This window comes from Chenopodium quinoa, unplaced genomic scaffold (genome assembly GCF_001683475.1).
Source record: "Chenopodium quinoa cultivar QQ74 unplaced genomic scaffold, ASM168347v1, whole genome shotgun sequence".
Taxonomy (NCBI): domain Eukaryota; kingdom Viridiplantae; phylum Streptophyta; class Magnoliopsida; order Caryophyllales; family Amaranthaceae; genus Chenopodium; species Chenopodium quinoa.
In genome coordinates, this window is record NW_018743518.1 from 1,828,579 (window position 1) to 1,851,554 (window position 22,976).

A 22,976-nucleotide genomic window follows, 5' to 3' on the forward strand; every position below is an offset into this window, starting at 1 on the left:
AAGTACCCACAATACTATATTTTTTCTTATGTATAAATTGCAAACATTAGTCAAAGTAAGACAAATGAATAGTGCAAAAAATAGAAATGGAGCAAGTATTTAAAAACGGAGGGAGTATATATTGTACTACATATTATTACCAATTTTATTAATTAGCAACCTAAAAAAATTATTAGCAGAAGTCATGATTCACTACAGTCTACAGTGAGTTTTATGGTTTAAATGTAACACTACATAAAACAAGGTTCAAGTACATTCTGAATATATGAAAGTTTATGATTTTACTTACTTATTTCAGAGTTCAGAGATTTATATGAAGCTTGCTGAAACATTGGTAAACGAGACACTCACAAATAAATCTCTTTACTCTTGACAAAAGTTGATATAATATATGATCATTTTACAGTATCTAAAGTTTCAGTTTCATGATAATAAACATGCAAAATATAACCAAATAGCAAAAAACAATAAAAATGTTCTACAAATGTTAGTTTCATACAGTCATAGAAGAAGCTAAGAATGGTAAAAAGAACAGATTGTATGTATAATATATGGTCCAGGTTCTTACATTATATGGTCCAGACCAAGGACAGAAATAATTAAACATTATTATAAAAAAAAAATTATATTACATGAAAAATAAAAGTAGAGGTTATAGTGAAGAAAAGTGAGAAATGTACTTGGAAAAACAGCAAAGAGTAGTCCACATCTTTTCACATGTCCCGGAGCTCCAAAAATAGAAGACATGCCCATGAGAATAGACCAAACTATGGTGAGTGTCGCCCGGTGCGAATGCGGGTGTGCGTGGGTGTGGGTGTTGGTGTGGCCTTTGTTTGATTGGTGGGGGACTCCTAGGCTTGTGTCCTTCATGTGTTCTTTGTGAATGAGGGTTGTGACCAGTTTTAAGTGTATGTAATGAGAATAATATTGGGGGGGACTACTTCTTATCAATTGGCCTGGGTTTTTCCTGATTTTTTTTGGTGTGTTTAGACAAGTGGACTAAGATGTCCTTTCTTTGAGATGGTACTATTGATTAGGATTAGATTTTATGTACGATTGAGTGTGTAGTACTTGAAATTTATCCTCGTAATATATAGGATAAAGGTTTAAGATTATATATAACAATATCTAATGTACCGAGCTTGATCTTGGCAAAACTAGCTCATATAATAGCGAATTTCTTAATTCTTGTCATAAGTTTAGGTTTTATTTTATGATAATTTAATTATTGTTATGAGAACTCAATCTAGCTATTAGAAAGAAATTTGAACATTATATTGGCTACATTTACTAGGTTGCAAAGTGACGAAAATGTTTGTGTTTGTATAAATATGACTCATGAGTTATTAATATCACTCACTTTATTGGTAGATTTGGTGATAGGCGATTGGTACATAAATTGAACTTTTATTATTGCATGCATCGAAAATTAAGTATCATCATGAAGATAGTCGGCATGGAATTGGACTTCCTACTAAACGTATGCATAAACTTATTATCATTACCTCTATTTGTGATCGAACATTCTCAGCACCGGCGACCCAAAATAATCGTTATACATGTGCGTCAAAAGAAGAGAAATAATTCCATAGTTCATGGTCCATTCTTCCCTAGGATAATGATAGTTAATGGTCCATTATTCTGAAAGTTCTAAGAGGTAGTAAAATAGCTCTTTTGGTCTACACCATACCGTCCATGCAAATAAACATTTATAGCTAATAAATGGAATATACAAATATTGTATGTATACTTGTAATTAGACACTACACTACAATAATCCTGATAACAATGTTACAATGTATCAATAATCGATCAAGAATAATCAACATCTAAAAAGAAATCAAAATTCTAGGGGTAGAAGTTGCTTGGACGATATTGAGACTCTTTCCTCACCCCACAAATGAACTAATACATTCACTAGAGGGTTTCATGCATGTTTGTAAAATAAATTCTTCTCACTAAGCTAACCCTCGAGAATGGCTTGATGGATGTTGCACATGAAACGATCAATTCGAGTCAGGACGTGTACTTGTTTTACTAATAGTGAAGACATGTCGAAACATTCAAATTAATCAAGACATTCAACATGATAATATGGACTTGTAACGAAAGACAGAAAACCAGTACAGTACACATTTGTTTCTTGACTAGCAGAGCCATGATTTGTCAGGTTTATGATAAGAAGATTATCTTGCATCATCTGCCTCACTTCCACACAAAAAAAGAAGAAAAAATCAGGTGTTCGATTGGTGGAGGACCATTGACAGGCAACAAACGCCCTCAAAGCTACATCAGATGAAACAAAAATACTTGTGCAGCATCTACGCGCATTGTACTCCCCTGAATTCGTGTACAGCGCGCTTCACTGATCAATAGAAGCAGCATAACACTACGTACAATTGCATCTCACCCTCTTACTCAAGTATACACAAAAGTAGCCTAAAACTCTAAAAGAATACCTGCCATAATCGCAAAGGAAGCCAAGCCTCCTACCCTTTTTTAATAACATGCATCCTAGCTTTATTCTTTTTACATCTTCAGTGATGCATGCAAATCCCATGCTGTTACTAATCATTTTGCACTGCTATGCTTATGCATATCATCTCAGTGGTACTATGTCATACTACCGTAAAATGCATAATGGTAACGAGGCAGGGTCGTAGGGTGATAACATGCCTCCATAATTGGTGTTTCGAGAATGGTTGTAATGTATAGACATGGAGAAGCTCCATACACAACTACAAATGGAATTTCGAGATTTGTTGTAATGTATAGACACGGAGATGCACAATTCACAACTACGAATTTATCTACTACGTATATCATTCGAAATATATTGATTATTGTGACGATTTCCAATAAGAATAAGGAGATTGGGTGAAATTTGACTGGTTGAATACCACGTCTATTGGGCTAAAAACGCACTTAAAATTCAAGCAAAAGGCATTTAACCAATAACAACAAATGAAATATTCAAAGAACAGAGATAGTAATATAATAGTACTTTCATTATATTCATTTCATACATACAATTCATGGATAATAAAAAGTTAGATGATTACATACAACCAAGACCACCTACAATAATATATAATGACATTAGTAGTATTTTTTTTTTTTCCTTTGGAGGTAGCTAGCAACGTTAGATAGGGGTGGGTTCAAAAAGAAGATTCAAAAGTTCTTGCAAAAAAACACTTGCAACATTCCATGACCTTTTACACTTGATGCAACTTTTCATATGGTCAGTTACTATTAATATGATTTTGAGTTTTTTTTTTTTTTTTTTTTTTACCTTCCTTATACTATTATATAGTTTTAGTTAGAGGGCCCCAAAAGGAAGATTCTTCATCTTTCCACCATTTAGCTATTTTTCTTCCCTCCAAATCAGCAGCAAAAAATTTAATACATTTTCTTTTTTCTTTTTTTTAAATAAAAAAAGATGGACTTTCATTGTTTGTTGATGCATGATCTTTACATAGCCACTTCAGTTTGCAAAGGAGTGGTGTTGAATCCCACTTGAGGTTGTTGTTGTTGCTCTACCTCCCACATTGCCTTTGCTATAACTCCATTCACTGGCTCATATTCCTAAATTTATAAAAATTAAATAAAATTTTAAAAAAATGAATAAATAAAGTGAAATAATGCCAACTAATTGTGTAATCATTATTATCTATGACTTTTTAATGAATATCATTAATAATAAATCATGTCATTTTACTGTATTTTCATTGCCTCTGATAAGATTTCCACTAAAATATGGTGATGGAGATATTACACATCAAGGTACATATATATATATAGTGGAAATCCCAATATCTTTATCCTTTTAATTGGCATATGACCCCTTTAATAAAACCATTTATAATTTAAGTATTTGATATGACAATATTTTACTATTCTTTCATTATTATGTTATTAAGCTTTAATAACTCTTTTTTCAAAGTCAAGCATAGTTAATTAAAGGGTGATCTAAGTTAATAGTCACTCAAAAAGTAAAATATTATACATACACAAAAAAATTTGAACATTTGATAGCTATAACCAAAAAGATATTATGGGTCAAGATTCATCTCAAAATAACAAGCTACATAACTTACAAGGCATAAACTTGTTCATATATACCAACTTATCCTAAAAACTACTCGTACTACCGTACCTTCATCCAAGTAAAGTTGTCTTATTTCAACATTATACTCTGTATTTCATTCTGTATAATCATATTACAGTATCAACGTCACAATCAATTTAAGCCGTGCAACATGGTAACAAACAGTGTAATTGAAATGGTGAAAATTAGTAAGGTAAGGCCACACAAAAAAAAAAAAAAAAAAAAAAAAAAAAAAAAAAAAAAAAAAAAGATAAGATTTTTACAGAGATTTAAGAGATGAAAAAAAAAGGGTAGGACCCACCTCAAGTTTCTGAACAAGTTCTTTAGCAGTAGGGGCAGAAACAAATATGTGGCGTTGTGAAGGATGAATGAAACCATCATCAACTGCTTTGTCAATGAAAGTGAGCAATGAATTGTAATACCCATCAACATTCAGCAATCCCACCTACATATTTTTTTTAATCATATTTCAATCATCAATTTCATATAGTATAAAATGTAATTAATCTATACTTATATTGCATGCATTATTATTTATATTATATGGTAAGGTGTATATGAAATTACATACAGGTTTGTCATGAATTCCAAGCTGTGCCCATGTTATAACTTCAAGCAATTCTTCCAATGTTCCATACCCACCTGTTCAAATTATAGACAACACATTACGAGTTCAAATTACACTATCAACGTGACAATTAATTAACTCGATTGGTAAAATTTAGCGAGTGGAGAAGTAATGGGACCTGGAAGAGCAATAAAACAATCAGAGTGGCGGGCCATTTCAGCTTTTCTTTGGTGCATATTTGCAACTGGTCTCAATTCTCCAACTGTTTCTCCAGTAAGCTATAGTTGAATTTATCCAAAAATACACAAACATTCCCTCATTATTAAGTTATTTTTTGTAAAATAAATTCCATGTAACATAATTTTAACAGAAAAATGACAAAAAAAAGTTTACCTCTTTCCCCATCAAAGTCTTGGGTATAATTCTGTTCATCAAAAATCAAATAATAAACAAAATTATTACACAAAAATTCAATTTTTTTTTTTTTTTTATAGAAATGATTTTTTTTTTTTTTGGTTTAATCTAGGTTAAAATCATACCCAATAACATGACCACCACCTTGATGAACAGTTTGAGAAACCAAACCCATCAACCCAATACTCCCACCACCATAAACAAGATTCAATCTTTTTTCAACCTTGAACAACAAAACACAAAATCAGCTCAAAAAACCCAGGAAATAAAATAAAATTTACACCCTAATTAACAATTTTAAACAGTCATTATTATCAAATGAAAAGAAAGTACCAGTTGTTGGCCAAGTTCAATGGCAGCTTCGCGGTAAGAATCTCGCTTACCAGTGCTACTACCACAGAAAACACAAACACTTTTGAATCTTGAAGAAGATGAAGAAGCTTCTTTTTCTATAGTTGTTGTTGGCTCCATTTTTTGCTCTACTACTACTGTTTGTTTCTCAAAACACATTTTATTTTTTTGGTAATTTATAATTTAATAAAAAGGGGGACAAATGGTGATTGGTCAAGGGGAGGTCGGTCCACTATATATAGAGAAATAGAGAGATGGGAAAATGAGAAGGGATCATAATGACTATATAAAGTATTTATAGAGTTTTCATATTTTTTAAGTGTACTTTGTCTTTTTTTTCCTTTTTCTTTTTTTTTTTTTTTTGAAATTGAAATTGAAATTGAAATAAAATGAAATGAATTGAATTATTTTATGAAAATTACTTGTAATAAAAAGGAAAAAATATGTGTAGTTTTGAGGTTTGGGGACCAAGGCAAAAAAAGTGGAGCCCCCATTTCTTTTGGAGGAATAGTGTATCAAGTCAAGAGTATGAAATATTGAAATGAGGTTGAGGAGGACAAAAAGGAAAGATTGGCTTCTTCTTTGCTTCTCTTGCCACCCGGTCCCTCCACGTGTCCCCATTTTGCATTTTTTTGGAATTTTTTTCCAAGTATTTAGAAAATATCTCCTTATACTTATGCTCGTGTTAATTTTCTCAAACGTTACCTTGATGATTGAACTGACTTGTGAAAAATGTTGATTTGATAAGGTTAAAAAGCATAAATTATCCTGAAAACATCATTAGTAATATCATTTACTTTTCTCATTTCTAATTCTAATGTTTTGTCTCACATTTTTATTTTATTGTGTTTACAAGTTTGTTATGTAATATTTCCCTTTAACATGCATGTAGGTAGAAAATAAATGAGAATTTGTATAGATTATGTAAATTAAAAGCCAAACTAAAAGAAATAATTTTGGGTCAATTTTCAAGGAACTTGGGATATATACTTCATAGTATATTTTGAAATTTATTATTCTTCAATCTAATTAACTAGCTAAGTGGTATCTAGTTAATTAATTAATCAATTAAAGATATGATTAAAACTCTCCATTTTTCATTTCGTAATCTCAAATTTAGATAATATGTCGTCCTTATTTATTAGAAGAGTTTTTATCAAACTTCCATGTGGCAAAGTTTCTTTTCAAAAAAAATCTTGATATATGATGTTTTGTTTACATTATTAAGGTGTTCAACATTCCAACTCATAGTGTCGGAATAAATGTTGATGTCGTTTTATATACGAAGTATATACTTAACTTTAGGTGTTATTGAGTTTCGAGTTTTTGGATATTACATTCATATCTAAGCTCCTAAGTCCTAACACCTAATAATCCAAATTTCAATCCTTATGGAGTTTAGAATTCGATTTTTTATTCTTTTATATAGCATAAAATAGAGAGAAATCAAGAAGTAAAGACGTCCACTCTCTATTTGAACCATCACAATCTTATTGGATATGTTAATATAAACCACCCTCTATTTGCATAAACATAATGAGACAAAATTGAATCAGCCTCAAATAATGTCCAACATAAACTTTATTACACTTATTAAACTATAATAATAATTGGATTTGGACAAATAAGAATCCAATTCAATCTAACTTAATCTTATTATTTACAATTTGGACTGATATAAGATTAATTAATTAATCTCCTGTTTTTTTTTTGTTTGATATTAACACCTTGAGTGCATACGTAATGTCAGCCTCCTTTAGCAAATTATGAACACAAATTTTAATTAATTAATTGACAGCAACTACCTCACTGGCTAATTATATCCTATGTTGCCATCAAGTATATTTGCTAAGATCATAACATTAATTTAATAAACTTTTACGTGTTAAGCTGATATATGTAATTTTATATTAGGTTACACGCGCATTGAACAACATATATGTACGTTATATGATCGAAAACCATATCTTTGACCTATTTTTATATCTTAATAGGTCTTAATAAGATTCCATTATATCTAATTACTACTACTATAACTAATACCGAATCTAATAATTTAATCTTTGTATGATGCGAATGTATTTTGTTTACCGGTCGAGAGACGTATTATTAGACTGTTTCCAAGATTAGCGAAATGGTCAAGTATCCTATCCAATTTATTAATCTTGTTTTCGTAGCCATCGTTACAACGTAGGTGTATGAGCATGTTTTATTAACACCTTTAATTTGTCGGAACTTATGTTATTTGACATCTGGCAAACTTATAAGTTTGTCGGAACTTATATTGTAGGAGTAATAGTTTACATAAGCATTAAAAATACTCTTGAAAATTATTAAAATTTAAAAAATTATGACAAAAAAACACACTATACACTGATCTATGCGTGTTTTTGTCATGAATTCCTAACTTTATACAATTTTCAATAGTGTTTGTAATGCTTATATATAGCCCTAAAGGCTATGTATATTATTACCCTTTTATTATCAAGACGTATTAATTGGAGAAGATCATATATGACCTATCTTAAATATTTATACATGCAAAACAAAAGGTCGAGTGAAAACGTATTATATCGTTAATTAATTATAGAGATAATATAATCATTATTATTTCAGACAAAAATGTAATTTTATATTTTATACAAAGTTTCTATTAATTTTTTTTTTGAAAGGTAAGAAAAAAAAGAAGAAATTACTTAATATTTTCTATTATACAAAGTTTCTATTATTGAATATGTGACAATTGATTCATTCATATGTATATACGTAGTTTATATGACTATTACTTTCGAACAGATGGGTATTACGATAATAGTTAAAGGGATGATAATAGAAACGGTTAGATAAAAAAAAAGTGAGGAAATGCACCTCTAATGATTGCCAATAAAACGAGAGGAAAGCACGATTAATCCACACTCGATCAACTTGGCTAATACGAAGTCCAAATATCAATATATCCTTCTGTCTTGGGATGTGATAATCAAATGATACTCTAATTTATTTTTTTTAAAATAATTCAAAGTAATTAAAAAAGTTAAAAAATCTAAAAGATGGTGGCGACTACACGTGCAGTAGCAGCACTAGGATAAAATAGGCATAATCAAATGCTTTAACTTGTACGACTTGCCTATGTTATTCCAATTATTATTTCTTTTTGTTTCCATAAATATTATCGATTTTCCCCACCGTCCACCAACCAAAACCCTAGATCATATGATCATATCTATATCCAACTTCTATCTCTTGTGGATTGTAATAATAACTGAAAAAACTAATGTTTCTAGTGGTTTTATAATTAATTTTGTTTTTAAAATTTATGAATAATTTTTGTAAATATATATATTGGATTTTTTTAAATATCGCCAATTATTATAATTGTTATTCATCTTATCTATTGTAAGATAAAATGATAGTCCTAATCAATTTTTTATTATTATTGAAAAAGGTAAGAAAATTTAAATAGTGCGAGTAATTATATATAAATGAAAAAACTAATGTTTTTAGTGGTTTTATATTTAATTTAATTTTTAAAATATATAAATAATTTTTTTAATATATATTGGATGTTTCTAAATATTGCCATTTATTATAATTGTTATTCATCTTATCTATTGTAAGATAAAATGATACTCCTAATTAATTTTTTATTATTATTGAAAAAGGTAAGAAAATTTAAATAGTGTGAGTAATTATATTTTATGTGCTATGTGTTAGACTATCTTGTACAAGTATAATCTTTTATTTCATATAGAATATTTTAAACTCATTTATATTTTTTCTACAATTACATTTTAAGATAATATTTAAGGATAAGATAGACGTTGATAAAAATAATTATGAATATGTATATAAAAAATTATTAAAAATATATAAAAAGGACAAAGGAAATACTCGTATGATGAAAATAAATATTGTTGGTGAAGCTTAATTTAAATAAATATTTGTTCCGCCCTTACCTACATAGTACATACTACATCCTCCGTGTTTTGTAGTGGACAATACATCTAATCATCATTAAACATTGAAGAGACTAACTAACTAGCAAACAAACCTAACAATTGAGATTTCCTGATTCATTCACATACTATAAATGCACTTTTTAGCAATAATTTTGTAGTCTTATAGATATATATTTTGCTAATTATCTTAATTTTTTATATTAGTAAAAAAATTTAGAGATTCAATTAATTATCTAAAAATATATGAAAAATTACAAGTTAAATCATAGTATATATGTGAAAAAATGTAGTGTGTGGTACACTTGTTTAATGAATACTCGATCATTTTTTACTCGTAATTGTTTTTATCTACGAAGTTTATTATAAATTATTTAAAATGCGTAATGCATTCTATTTACATTTTTTTTTATCTATAACTTCATTTAATCATTTTACATACCCAAAATAGAAATTCATGTGAAAACATCTTTTTACTATTGTTGTTAAGATAAAAAAGAAAGGTACTTTAAAAAATTAAAGGGTAGGTATGACCAAGCAAAATGAATGGAAAGGGACAAAACATAAGGCAACGTGTGGGTGAACAATTTAGTAATAACACAATAAAGCTTTATTTAAATTTGATGAAATTATAATTACATAATTAAATTGGACCCCCTAAAAACTAGTTATTACTCACAATTGTTGGGCTATGATTGGGTCAAATGATAGTGTAATTAGCCCCCACCAAAACCCACAAAAAAAGTGTTTATCCACACACAAAAGCAAGGCTTCAATGCAAGTTACCTCTTTCTTTGTTTGTAAATAAGCTTAGCTTTTTTAGGGAACCTTTAATTTAGGCAGCAGTGTAGCAGCAGCAGCAACATACAGCGCAGTTGGTTAGCTGCTGATCGATCAGTGTGTTTCTCGTTTAGCTGCTGCTGCTATTGCCTTTTGTTAACGTAAACCACTCTTCCTTTTCTATCCATTTCTATGTGAGACCTTATATATTATACGTACGTTTTGATAAAAGCTATGACTTCTTTTTACACTCTTGATTAGAGTAAGTTATACTCTATCTAATTTGACTCTGCACGAGTAAAACCCTGTTATTTAGAAATTAGAACTGCTCTGTTGAAATTTGCTCTGCTTTGCTGATTCAATCTGCTCTGCTCTGGCAGAAACTTAAAAGAACAAGGTTTAAAGTGTTAGTCTAATGGTAGTAATGAACCTTTAAACCTTGAAAATTGAGAGTTTAGTCCCCGCTAAGGCATTTTAATTTGAGAGTGAGAAATCCCTTATCCTTCTCACTTATTAGTTATTACTCTCAAAATATCTAGCTAGTCGGCTTGTTGACCTAGATAGTTGGGCCGACTTATGACTCTATGAGAGGTTCTAGATTTTACTTTTCCCGGCCCGTTTCTTATAAATGCATTAAATAATAATCTCTTCTATTTTAAAATACTTGCAACATATTCTCTTGATACAAAGTTTTAAGAAAGAGATTGGAGAAGAAAACAAATTCTCTGCTCTACTCTACTTGCCTAAAAGCTTAAAATAACAGGGTCTTACTCCTTCAATCTTTTTTTATTTGCACTAGGGACCCACTTTTTGTGAGAGTTTTTTGGATCAAATGGTGCAAACAATAAGGGATGGAGAGAGTAATTAATAACCCACGTATGAGTTAGGACTAGTTATTCACATTGAAGAAATATGGTAAAAATATAAGATTGATGACCTGATTTATCTATTGATCATCAATTGATTTTAAAATGAAATCCTACTAACCAAGTTTATGCATGATCATTTTCTTCTTTGGTAGTTTGGTGTACTCAATCTAGTGAAGTTAATAAATCAAATTTATACACGAATAAGGTGTACTATTTGTAACTACAAGCTAACTGAAAGTAGTGATTAATTAATTAGTACAAGTAGAAATTAAAGTTGATCGAGCTAGCAAAATGGATTAATACGTCATGGCGTATAAATGATTTGTGATGATTATCGGGAATTCGATCAGAGTTCAGCTTTATCATTAACTGATGGTTCCCAAGACAGGTTTGATATGGACAATTCTGTGGCAGTAGATATATTATTACTCGTATTATCATTACTCATTAATTATTTTCTGCATTTTCATCTTTTTTTAATATCGCTACCTTTTCTACTTCACTAGGTCTATCACTTTTTCTTTTTCTTTTAGATGCTATGTAAGCAAGTAAGCTACTCCCAAAATCCCAATATTATCTGATCAAATCAATAATAAAAAAAAAAAACAGATAAGTAAATAAGGTAAATCATTAAACATAGCCTTAATTAGGAAAATAATACGAATATATATTCATTCCCTATATATATATATATTTATTTATATTCACAATTTCTTTTAAAGATAAGGAGAAATATCCTGATATATACTTCAATTTTTAAGAATTTTTTGGTCCAATATTTCCGGGTCAGACACTTTAAAAGCGAGGGAAAGGCCGGATAAAAAAATCTCTCACCTTCAAAGTGTCTCTAATAGGCATTAAATAAACCCCAACCTTGAGGTTTTTCCACTAAACCAAATTTAATGTCGCAACACTTATATTTGCGTATGATTTCAATGAGGCTAGTAGGTTATGCACGGAGGAGAACTATTTGTCGATCTATAAAAAACCCCAACATTAATCTCTCGTATGACTAATATGAGACTCAACATCTCTAGTAGGCCATAGAGTCGTGATTAGCAAAAATTTATATCTTTATGGGATAAAGTTAGGACAATGGATCACATATCCTATCCTCTATCATAATACACCAATATAAAAAAAACACTCCACAATTCGGAAAAGATTAACATATAATTAGACTTAACATAATAATGATATATAGTCATCACGATACAATTAGTAATTAAGTGTAGATAATGAAAATTTATGATAATTGATTTATATATTTTTTTAAAAATTTTAATGGGAGATTCTTAAGTAGTTGTAGTTCATTGTTGAACATCATAATATGATATTGTAGTAGTCTTGTACGTAGAAGTTGGTATGGTATTGAGATAAGAGGTGACATGAAAGAGAGAATGAATGGAGGAAACACGGTAACCTATCTTGTGGCACAATATGATACTGTAGTAGTGATGAACTTATATGTTTTGGTAACTTCCCGCAAAGTCTTTTAGCTCTTATTTTAATTTGGAATAAAATCCTCCTAATGTCTTCCAAACAAAAAAAAAAAGAGAGAGAGAAAGAGAGAATGAATGGAGGGTGCATATATATGAAAGAAAGTGAAAGGGAAAGTGATTAGAGAGAAGTGTAAGGGGATGGCAGTGAAACACGGGCAATTAATGTAGGGATGTAAATGACAATTGATTTGATAAGGGCATTGTTCATACTTCATGTATACTATAGACTTTCCCAAAATCAAATCTGGCTACGTGTCATGATTTAAGTGGACAATAGGAGAATGTCCGTCTATTCCAACTGACCGCTATTCCGCATCACACATTACGGAGTACATTACAAGCGCATCCTTCCTTTCCCTCGCTCTCTTTTGTGTATTTCCTTTGTTTTTTTCTACTTTTACCTATACTCCGTGTCTCCGTTTCGATTTTAAGCAGGGGTGATAAATAAATCGGGCTCGTCGAACCTATGCATAAAATTTTATGCCCAAACTCATTAAATAGTATTGGTATTGTTGGACCAAAGCGAGTTTTTTTTGGCTTATTTTGGTCCAAGCTTGGGTTATGAATTGAACTAAAAATGCATTTTTTTTTGTTTGTCAAAAACTGTACTAGGCTAGATCAGGTTAGCGGATTGGATCACTAATGATCTCCTCTATTTTAACACTATTTGCATATACGGAGTATTCCTTTGATTATTTTTGAATAATTTATACGAATAACTTGTAACATTCTTCGTATTTTGTGTGTGGGGTGTGACCGCTTGTAAAAAACAAAGTAATCCATATAACACTGATCGAGTAACTCATGTTATATTGACTAAGTAGCCCCTAAAGTACTGATCAAGTTTCCCTATTATACTGACGAAATAACCCTTGTAGAACTGATCGAGTAACCTCTACAACACTAACGAATTTACCCTCACATATAAGAATTTTTGTAATATTATTATTATTATTACTACTTATAAATATGAAGTATAAATAATACGAGTAATTAAATATAAAATGTTGACAAATGTGAAATAAGAAAGGTTGCAAAATAACTGAGAAAATATTTACCTCGTTTTTGATATATTTCATTTGATTTATTTTTTTTTGAAAGAATTTCATTTGAATTTATGTTTTAATAAACTAAATTTATTACTATATATATATTTATTATTTGTATCTTATAAGGCAAAAACTAATGAATGCTCCATATGTCAGGGGGCGTTAAATAAGAGAAGAAAAGTAGAAATATTAAAATAAAATAAACATTAATTACACTAATTTACACATTATGTTGACATTTAATATATTTTTTAGGTGAAATGCTAACTTTTAGAAAGATAAGTGAAATATTAATATTAGTTATCTAACACTTCGAGAGCGCTCCTTAATATGATGATTTGATAATACCTTATTTGAAAAGATTAAATTTATTTTGCATAAACTTATCCTTTTTTTTTTTTTTTTTTTTTTTTTAGTGGAATACCATCCTTCCTTTCTTTTTCCGCTCTTAACTACGTAGTACATTTTTATTTAATTAATTGAGTTAGGCTCTATTCTTTTGAATTGTTGCGGTTTGCTTTGCTGAAATCTGTTTTGAAGCTCAAAAAAACAAGGCCTTAAAGTGTTAAATTCACAAATGAACATTCTTTGATGTTTCATTTGAGTTATTTTAATTTTCATCTATAATTATTATATTTTTATTCATTATCTAAATGTAATTTTTACACAATTAATATAATCAATTTTCACATTTTTTTTAAAATCAAAACAACCTACTCTCTCCGTCTCATATTATACTTCTTGTTTTTCTATTATAGAGATCCCAAAATATTGTTTCTGTTTTTATTTTTGGATAGTATGTAAAAACCCTCATTTTTTTTAACTTTATTCATTACACTTCCTAAATTACCCTTAAATTTTTCATTTGACTTGTACTTTTTTCCACTTTCTCTTTCTAATTTTTTGTCTATGATTGTGTTTTTTATTTTTATTTATTTATTTATTATTTTTTTTTTTTTACATTCTACTCTTTAACTTTTGTCTATAATTGTATTTTTCATTTTTTTTTTATTTTTTTTTTATTTTTTTTATTTATGTACTTTATCCACTTTCTCCTCCAATTTTTTAAATATCGTGAAAAAACACAAACAGAAACTATATATTTAGACGGAGGGAGTATAAAATATATCCAGTGGCGGTAAAAATAACTTCACACACCGGTAAATGTAGTTAAATCCTCAATGACAATTAACAGTAAAAACCAAAGGAAAGGTAAGAGAGTAGGGAATAGGCTGCGGCAGCTGATGGAATAGGGGGAGTTGCATAGAACGGCGCAATGATTATTGATTGGTTGTGCCCTGCATTAATCCTTTTATGTGTCTATTCATCTTTCTTTTTCCGGTTACTCTCATCACCCCTTCTGTTTCTCTCCTTTTGATTTCGCTGCCAATACTCCCACTATTCCTTCTCTATTTTTTAATTTTTTACGATGTCAAGACACGTTTCTTTCTATTAGGTTTGGACACGCTTAGCTTAATTAGCTTATACAAAACATTTAATAAGCACAAATTTGCGTTGGAGTAGTATTTCATGCGACTATTAGATCTTAGATTAGTGCCTAATGTGTAATGTGACACAAATGCCACCCTTTGCACACACAACTCTAATGTACAACCTCCGAATCTCCTATTCATGCCTACAGAGATATATATGTAAGTTCGTGTCTTTACTTCATGCGCACTTTACTTTGTATACGTAACAAATAATTTTCTTAACCTTTTGATAGGCCTTGTACCCAATTAACATTTGAATAAATGTTTGTTAGAAACTTCAAATGTGTAATTTGTTAAGAATATAAGATCAATCTATTAAACTTATGTGTCCATGGACATACGTTAGAAAATCCGAAATACAACGCTAAAAAGTAAGGATATCTAATATCTTTGGCCGAGATTTTATTTGATAAATCATAGCATAGCCAAAGTATGATATGGTATGGAAATATTTAAATATCTTATTATTTTTTTTTTTAATTTTTTTATCTTACAAGGAGCTAGGATGTGGTATAAAATGATTAACAACTACTCCCTCATTTCTTTATATTTGCAACATACCCCTTTTCACGGTATTTAAGAAAAGTGAGACTCATATGATTTAATACAGTTAAAATGAGGATGAGAGATGGTTAAGAGTATAATATACTGGGCCACGAGGTTAAAATAAGGGTAATAGTACAATTTTTAACAAAAATACTTTCTAATTATAATGTGTTGTATGTATTGTGACATTTTCATTTTAAAAAAGTGTTGCAAATATAAAGCAGCGGAGGAAGTAGATTTTAATTATTCATATAGTCGAAGAGACCACAACTATCTAAGATTTTTTCCTCAAATACTAACAAAGCCAAGCAAATTTGTTTCCAAAGCAAAGGCAAAATCTTGCCCACATAGCTTCATTTTCGCATGTTTAACAGGTGTTTACTTTGAAGGTGGGGTGGGAGGTGGAATGTTATAAGTATGGGCTATTAGTCCTGTTGTAACACTAACATTGCACAACTAGCTGGTGCTACTCGTTTCATGGAGAAAGCATTTTGCTTCTATTTCCCAATAACTTATCTCCTTTCAATTTCACTGTAATGGTCTACTATACACTGATTTTTGTTATAATAATTGGTAAGAAAAGTCAATTTTAGGATTTGGTACCACATATACAAGTATAACCACAACTAGTTCTTGCTTACACCAATGCATCGGTGTAACTTGTACAAGCCATACTACCATACAGTGTCATTACATACAATTCGATCAATCTGTCGGACTATACATCAAATCAATTAGTCGTTTCATTAATCAATTTGTTACATATGTGTGTTGATTATTCTTGATATTCTAAATTTAAATATGTAACGTATTTTATCATAGTAAACAAAAGAACTGAATAAATCCGATATCACTGTCAACTAAGTAACTAACTATGTTAAAATGAGGTTAATTTTGTTAGAAAACCTACAAGAAAAAGGGCATGATGAGACCTCATATTAGTCACATATGACATTTGATACACAAATAAGCTGAGTAAGATATACGACAGTTTGGGGGCAAAAAATAATGCTACAATAATTAAAAAGAAACAAAGAAACAGGCAAATTGATGGAAGTGTCTTGGTTGCTTAATAGAGTAGTCAACATGTTGTTCCCCTCTTCGTCGTCACCCTCAATATCGTTAAGGGAGGTTGGAGGGGCCAGTTCCCCACACCAAAAGAATCTTCCCTTCATTTGAAAATGACCCTTTATTGTTGATTTTTACATATACGGTAACCTTCCCTTCTCACTTTTCATTTTCGTTCTTGCTTCATTTTCTACGCGTAGTTGTTCTTTGGAATTACTATTCCCACTTGTTCCTCTTTATACAAGTCTTTAGAACGTGGAGATCAATCGTTTATCTTGATGAGACTAAAGAGATGATTGCATATAAGGAGTTAAAAGCGAGAACATACATAAAGTAACATTTAGTTTGTATTGGTTGTCATGTAAATTTGTTTAATCTAGCCAAAGTAATATGAAGTACGGAGTTAAATCACACAAAGAAGTGAGAAATTAAAATCATTTATAAGGATGGGACATTGGTAGAAAAACATCCTAAATTCCTAACATTTGTTTTCAAACAAATTTCAATGAATTGGATTTACACAATTTTATGGTCTTTGTGGAGTATTGTACTCCTTTAGGATCCGGCTCGTTAGGCCCATTTTCTACATTATGAAAACGGCCCACTATTTGTTTGGATGATTAAAACCTCAGTTCCTCAAATGAGCTGTTGTACTTCAACAGATTTTTGCCTTTACAACACTTTTTTCTCTTGTGATAATACATTTCATTTCTTTTAGCTATTAGTTACTAGCGTAGCTATTGTGTAAAATGATCGAAGTAGACGTTGATATAGTGTATTACGTGGTGAATTTTTTTACATCAGGGTATAGTCAAACTCCCTCCCTCCACGACATAGCTCAAGAATCCACCCTCATCACTTATCGCCACCTCTATCCCTTCGCTTTCCTTTTGTTCAAACTAATGGTATATTTAGCGAATTAGTGTAAGGTTTGTATTCAAAGGGAAAATTCGGGCTTGACATTCTTATGTATATATCTCTTTTTTATTACATACTTATTTTCATTATTATGTAAACTATATACTTCTAGTTTTTATTATTCTATAACACAAGGAAATACATACAAGTACAACTTATAGCTTAGGCACATTTTTCCATTTAAATTTATTTCCATTGTGTATCATCACAAGGAGAGCAAGCCTCTTGAGCAATATCAGTGATTTGAACTTTTGTGTCATATATAACTCCGGGCTTCCAATCTGCTGGTAACACATTTTTGGCCCAAATATTTTTGCCATCGTAGCCCGATGTTACAACAAATCTGAACTGCAAAGGCCCATTTGGTGCCTTGCTTGTGTCCCACACTATTCCATGATTCCGGCTCATGAAAGTCCAATTTGGTGAACCAACCTATTATTTCATACACAAACACAAAAATTAAAGTTTATTAAGGTATCATTAATGTGAACCAACCTATTATTTCAATACAAACACAAAAATTAAAGTTTATTACATGTGAACAAATATTCTTAAAATGTGGGCTAATGTTTTTGACATGCAAGTTCTATTTTTGAATTTTATATTTTCCTAACCTCTCATTTATGGAGATATCCCTAGTTTGCAAATTAATAAGTAGATGGATGAATATCACTAAACTTGTTTAACTACTTGCTTGTATGCTTGAAGAAATAGCTGAAGTACTTTTCACAATATGCAATGGTTACCTGAGCAACGTCGATTGCTACAATTTCTGTTTGACCACCTTGGTAGAGAATTTTAATTGCCAAGTAACCAGGATTATGGCTAGACTCGTCAACTCGAATAGCCAAATTTTGACCTATATAATCACACGGGATCCTGTTATGCATATATGTAAAATGATGTAAGAACAATATTAACCTTAATATTTTCTACGCCATACTTAAGATTAACTTAGAATATGTTCACCACAAATCATGTTTTTGCATTTTTGAAAAATTATCAATATCGATAGAACATATTCTTTCACACTTGTAATTGTTTTCAATGTATCATTTCACATTCATAAATATATTCGAAGAATATAAGCAAGATAACATAAAAATTTGTTGAGAGATTTAACCTTTTATATTCCACGTCAGTAATTCCAAGCTTCTCAAACATCGAGGTCCTTTCCAGGGTTGGCCATGGCTTTGAAAGCTCGATTACTTAGAACAAAATCATTTTTGTTATTTGTATTCAAATCAGTCAATATCACTTTAGTTCCTGCCTTACTACACAGATAATTATCTTTGCATCTTATCTGCCATAACAAAAATCCCAAAAATAACTGATTTTAGCACATAGTATAACAATATAACATCAGTGATTCAACTATGTTACTAAAGCATACTCGTACTAACGGTCCATCTAAATTTAGTTGTCACAATACAATTTTTAAACGACAATATCAAACGTGACAACTAATCTCGAATATAAATACCTGAAAGCATGCACCACAGCCAGCACCATCGTTATACAATTTAGAGACACCAGCTGCAAGAAATCCCCTGTTTAAGTTCAAAGCCAACGAACCATACCCACATGCTCCAGCTGCATCAAATCAACAAATTAATAAAAACCCACTTAATATTATGATCAAATATCATCTGGGTCGTCCTCAATATATACTAATTACATCCACTTCAATCAAAATTCAATATTAAAAAATCAATAAAAACAGGGGAGATATTTATTTACATGAAAGTGGTGAATCATTATAGAAAAAAGCAGCCTTTGATCGATGAACACAACGATCACAAGCTGTTACAGATGATACAAAAATTATTATAAAGATGAAGACGACAAATTCCGCCATATTTGATTAATTTTGTGGAATATTTTGAATTGTGTTAGAAACTATTGATTTAATTCACACATATATATATATATAGAAAATTACGCATAATATAGAAAAAATAAAAATAAAAATGGTGTACAGGTAAGCAAAAAGAGGGAGAAAATGAGATATAAATAATGAGGTAAGTTTGTTGAGGGGTTGAAGGAAAAAGACAGGGGAAATTGTGCAAACGCGGAAAAATGGCGGCGAAAAAAGAAAAAAAGAATGAGGACGATGAAAGTGAGTGAATATGTAAAACAGGGCACTTAGTTACTGGTTTTTGTTGGTGGCCATTATCTAATGTGCTGTCTTGACTATTGACAATTACCCAATATTTCATTTGTTTTATATTGAATGATTATGATATTGTTATGATTAGTGATTTTGTTATTGGAGTATTAACTTATTATATTAGGGCATGTGTAATCCTACTTAATTGCTTATATCATCATGTTTCATTCTATTATGAGATGGGTGTAAATTAATGTTTAATCTGCTAATAGTGATGAATGTGTAATTGATTTAAATTAATGTTCACTCATAGTGATGAATTTGTAATTGATTTAAATTTAGATACACTCATAGTGTGATGAATTTGTAAGGTTCATGTTAATAATTTTCTATAGTTTAAAGTAGGGGTTACTTTCTTTACTTTTCTATTATTAACTATTAACACCTTATGATTTGAGTCTTGTTCAGTATGTAATTGTATAGGTAGGTAGTTGTTAGATATGGTAGTAATGGTTAGTTATGCGAATAACGGTTAATTGTCTTAAAATCTATCTATTAGCATGAATGATGATGAATTGATAACTATAGCTCACAATTTTTTCCCAAAATTAATGGTTTTCGTGAGTTTTTGTCAATGTATACACAATTGCAAAATCTATCATGAACTCAATCAGTAACGGATCTTGAATCAATAAATCGAGTTGCTTAAAATATAAATAATGTTGTAATAATAAACAATTACAGTATTAGACAAACTTGGAAAAGGACAAAATGAGACTAACGACAAAACATGCTTGAAAGTTGATTTTTAAGGTATTGCCATATTGATGACTGATAAGTAAAATAGAAGACAATCTACTAGACTTACACACTTACTATCATCCGTATGAGACCCGGCTAATAGTCCACACCTAGTAACCATGATGATGATTGGTGAATCATGTATGTTTCATGAATTGCTGAATTTGCATTGTTAGAACTTTGAAGTGACTTTAGGACATACTTCGTATTCAAGACATTATAATGTTAGCTCTAGTACTTTGAAAACTTCAAGATCAAGCATTGATAGTTTTGTTATTATGAAGCAAGCTAAAGCTATGCAACAAAATCGCTTGGCTTGATGTTTAGCAGTTAGCAAAGTACGAGTAATCTAGATGGGTGAGTTATATGTTTTCGTGCCTAAGGCATACATAGGTATAATCAATGACGACCGACTATAAAGTATCATAATCTTAATATTGTCGCTTTTTAAAAGTGTCCATAGTAATGTTCGAGTGTGAAGTATTAGAGTTTGAATATTGACACTAATAAGAAGTGTCCATATGTACGAGTATACGACCTACCTATTTGTTTCTTAGCCAACATTATGAAAACCAAGCTAATAATAGCGATATGGGGTGCTTTCTTAGCAATACTTGTAAGCAATAACCAGACAATATCTCTTGTTTACATCTTGATCCAAATAATTGATCAATCGTATTCAATGTTGTTTATCCACATAATAATTGGTTTGATGCACTGAAATGAGAGATTCAAATTAACAAAGGAAAAATAGAAACAAATAATTCCGAGTAATTTTATTAGTTGATAACAAACTTATGTTTAAAAATAATCAATCTACTTTGCTAATAGGCCAAAAAAAAAAAAAATCAGAAATTTAAAGTCCTATACAGATGATGAAATAATTAAGTAGAGAGACTAATTCCAGTGGCTATCAGCACAAGGGGTGCAACCTTGTAATGCAATGTCATCAATTTGAACTTTAGAATCATATGTGACTCCTGCCTTCCAGTTTGCAGGTAAAACATTTTGAGCCCAAACGTTCTTGCCATCGAAGCCCGATGTCACGACGAATCTGAACTGTAATGGACCAGGGCCCGGATACTTGGTTGTTTCCCAAATTGCTCCGTACTTCCTATTCATGAATGACCAATTTGTTGAACCAACCTGTAATATATTATATGCAACATGTTTAACACCATAAGAAGAAAATATATACATACATAGTGTAATCAATCTAGCATTCTAGCTTACTAATGTTTTTGACATACCCGAGCAATATCAATTGCAACAATCTCGGTTTGACCACCTTGGTAGAGAATATTGATAGCCAAATAGCCAGGGTTTTTACTAGTTTCTTCCACGCGAATTGCCAAGTTTTGACCTTTATAATCACAAGGTATCCTGGTGCACATTACGTTCAAGTTAGATACCAAACAAGCATGGAACCTACAATTAACATGTATTACATTCTTCTTAAGAAAAAAAATCAGAAGACCTTCTCATGAAGGAAAAACTTAATACATTATTCCTTATCAGTTTTACTATAATAGACATTAGACAACACACTAGTATATGTAGATATTCTTCTACTTGTACATTTCAATATTCACATTTAGATCGAGTAGATGTATTTCTAAGTCCACACACCGTACATGACTAATGACTTCTGCGTCTCTTGTTGCTCGTTCATGACCGTTGATCATAAATGCAACCAAGTAATAAGTCAACCGAGTAATCGTTTGAACATGTACTTTAATTCTCTAAAACGGGCCTAATATGGGCAAATTAGAGGGCCTACAATATCTGAGCGTGGAGTGAAGTTAGAGTTAAATTAAATAGACATTGCGCATCTACAACATGTGCATTAAAATTTTAGACAAACTAGTCAGGTTAACATTCAATGTGTGCTAGTTGTAACTTCGATTGTTCAATTTTAAAGCATAAAGAATGGACTAGTACATTTTTGGTTGGCTACAGCCCATAATATTTTATACGTTGGCTGTCACACCATTGGACAAAATGCCAAGGTCAATAATAATATCTTGACAATTGACAAATCTCTCAATATCCGCTAGAAAATTTAAAATAAAGATGTGCTACATAAATTATTAGACCTCTAGGCCAATGTTCACAAATTATGAAATTAGCAATGATTGCCATTCGAGTGTAACTAAGCAACCTTTTCCAAAAGGATCCAAACAAGTGAGTAAAATCTAATATCACAAAGACACAAATTGTTAAGAGTATGATCCAATTTCAACATTGACTAGACCCAAGTCACCCGACCTGTCCTATAATCACCTACGTAGTATATTTTACCTTGACCACGGTGAATAAAAGTGAACTCATTTAAGAAGTGTACATCAATCAAGCTTGCATGAACCAAACAAAATACGTGATTGGGATACACCCGAGACATAAAAAATGGAACAGAGGATTATATTTCGTTCTATCAGTGGTA

The 22,976-nt window shown here is 30.5% G+C and overlaps 2 protein-coding genes and 1 pseudogene across 2 annotated transcripts; all 3 read right to left on the reverse strand.

The window, feature by feature from the left end:
* Positions 1–2,987: 2,987 nt before the first annotated feature.
* On the reverse strand, positions 2,988–5,792 carry LOC110740114 (cytokinin riboside 5'-monophosphate phosphoribohydrolase LOG5-like). The gene is made up of 7 exons (XM_021920613.1): positions 5,424–5,792; positions 5,216–5,313; positions 5,070–5,100; positions 4,855–4,954; positions 4,680–4,750; positions 4,410–4,553; positions 2,988–3,585 (listed from the first exon to the last, which is right to left on the reverse strand). The coding sequence occupies exons 1-7, from the start codon at positions 5,598–5,600 to the stop codon at positions 3,472–3,474; spliced, it is 735 nt and encodes a 244-aa protein (XP_021776305.1). The 5' UTR covers positions 5,601–5,792; the 3' UTR covers positions 2,988–3,471.
* An 11,949-nt stretch (positions 5,793–17,741) lies between these two features.
* On the reverse strand, positions 17,742–19,810 carry LOC110740115 (annotated as a pseudogene).
* Positions 19,811–21,284: 1,474 nt separating this feature from the next.
* Positions 21,285–21,973, reverse strand: LOC110740117 (expansin-like A2). The gene is made up of 2 exons (XM_021920614.1): positions 21,784–21,973; positions 21,285–21,679 (listed from the first exon to the last, which is right to left on the reverse strand). The coding sequence occupies exons 1-2, from the start codon at positions 21,925–21,927 to the stop codon at positions 21,431–21,433; spliced, it is 393 nt and encodes a 130-aa protein (XP_021776306.1). The 5' UTR covers positions 21,928–21,973; the 3' UTR covers positions 21,285–21,430.
* Between the last annotated feature and the right edge of the window lie 1,003 nt (positions 21,974–22,976).

Bases quoted from the DNA above. Each gene is read 5' to 3' on its own strand.
- LOC110740114 (XM_021920613.1), bottom strand. From the start codon at position 5,600: ATGTGTTTTGAGAAACAAACAGTAGTAGTAGAGCAAAAAATGGAGCCA. The intron at 5,314-5,423 runs GTACTTTCTTTT...TTGTTGTTCAAG, and splicing joins TTGAACTTGGCCAACAACTG to GTTGAAAAAAGATTGAATCT. The intron at 5,101-5,215 runs GTATGATTTTAA...TTTGATGAACAG, and splicing joins GGTGGTGGTCATGTTATTGG to AATTATACCCAAGACTTTGA.
- LOC110740117 (XM_021920614.1), bottom strand. From the start codon at position 21,927: ATGTGCACCAGGATACCTTGTGATTATAAAGGTCAAAACTTGGCAATT. The intron at 21,680-21,783 runs GTATGTCAAAAA...AATATATTACAG, and splicing joins TTGCAATTGATATTGCTCGG to GTTGGTTCAACAAATTGGTC.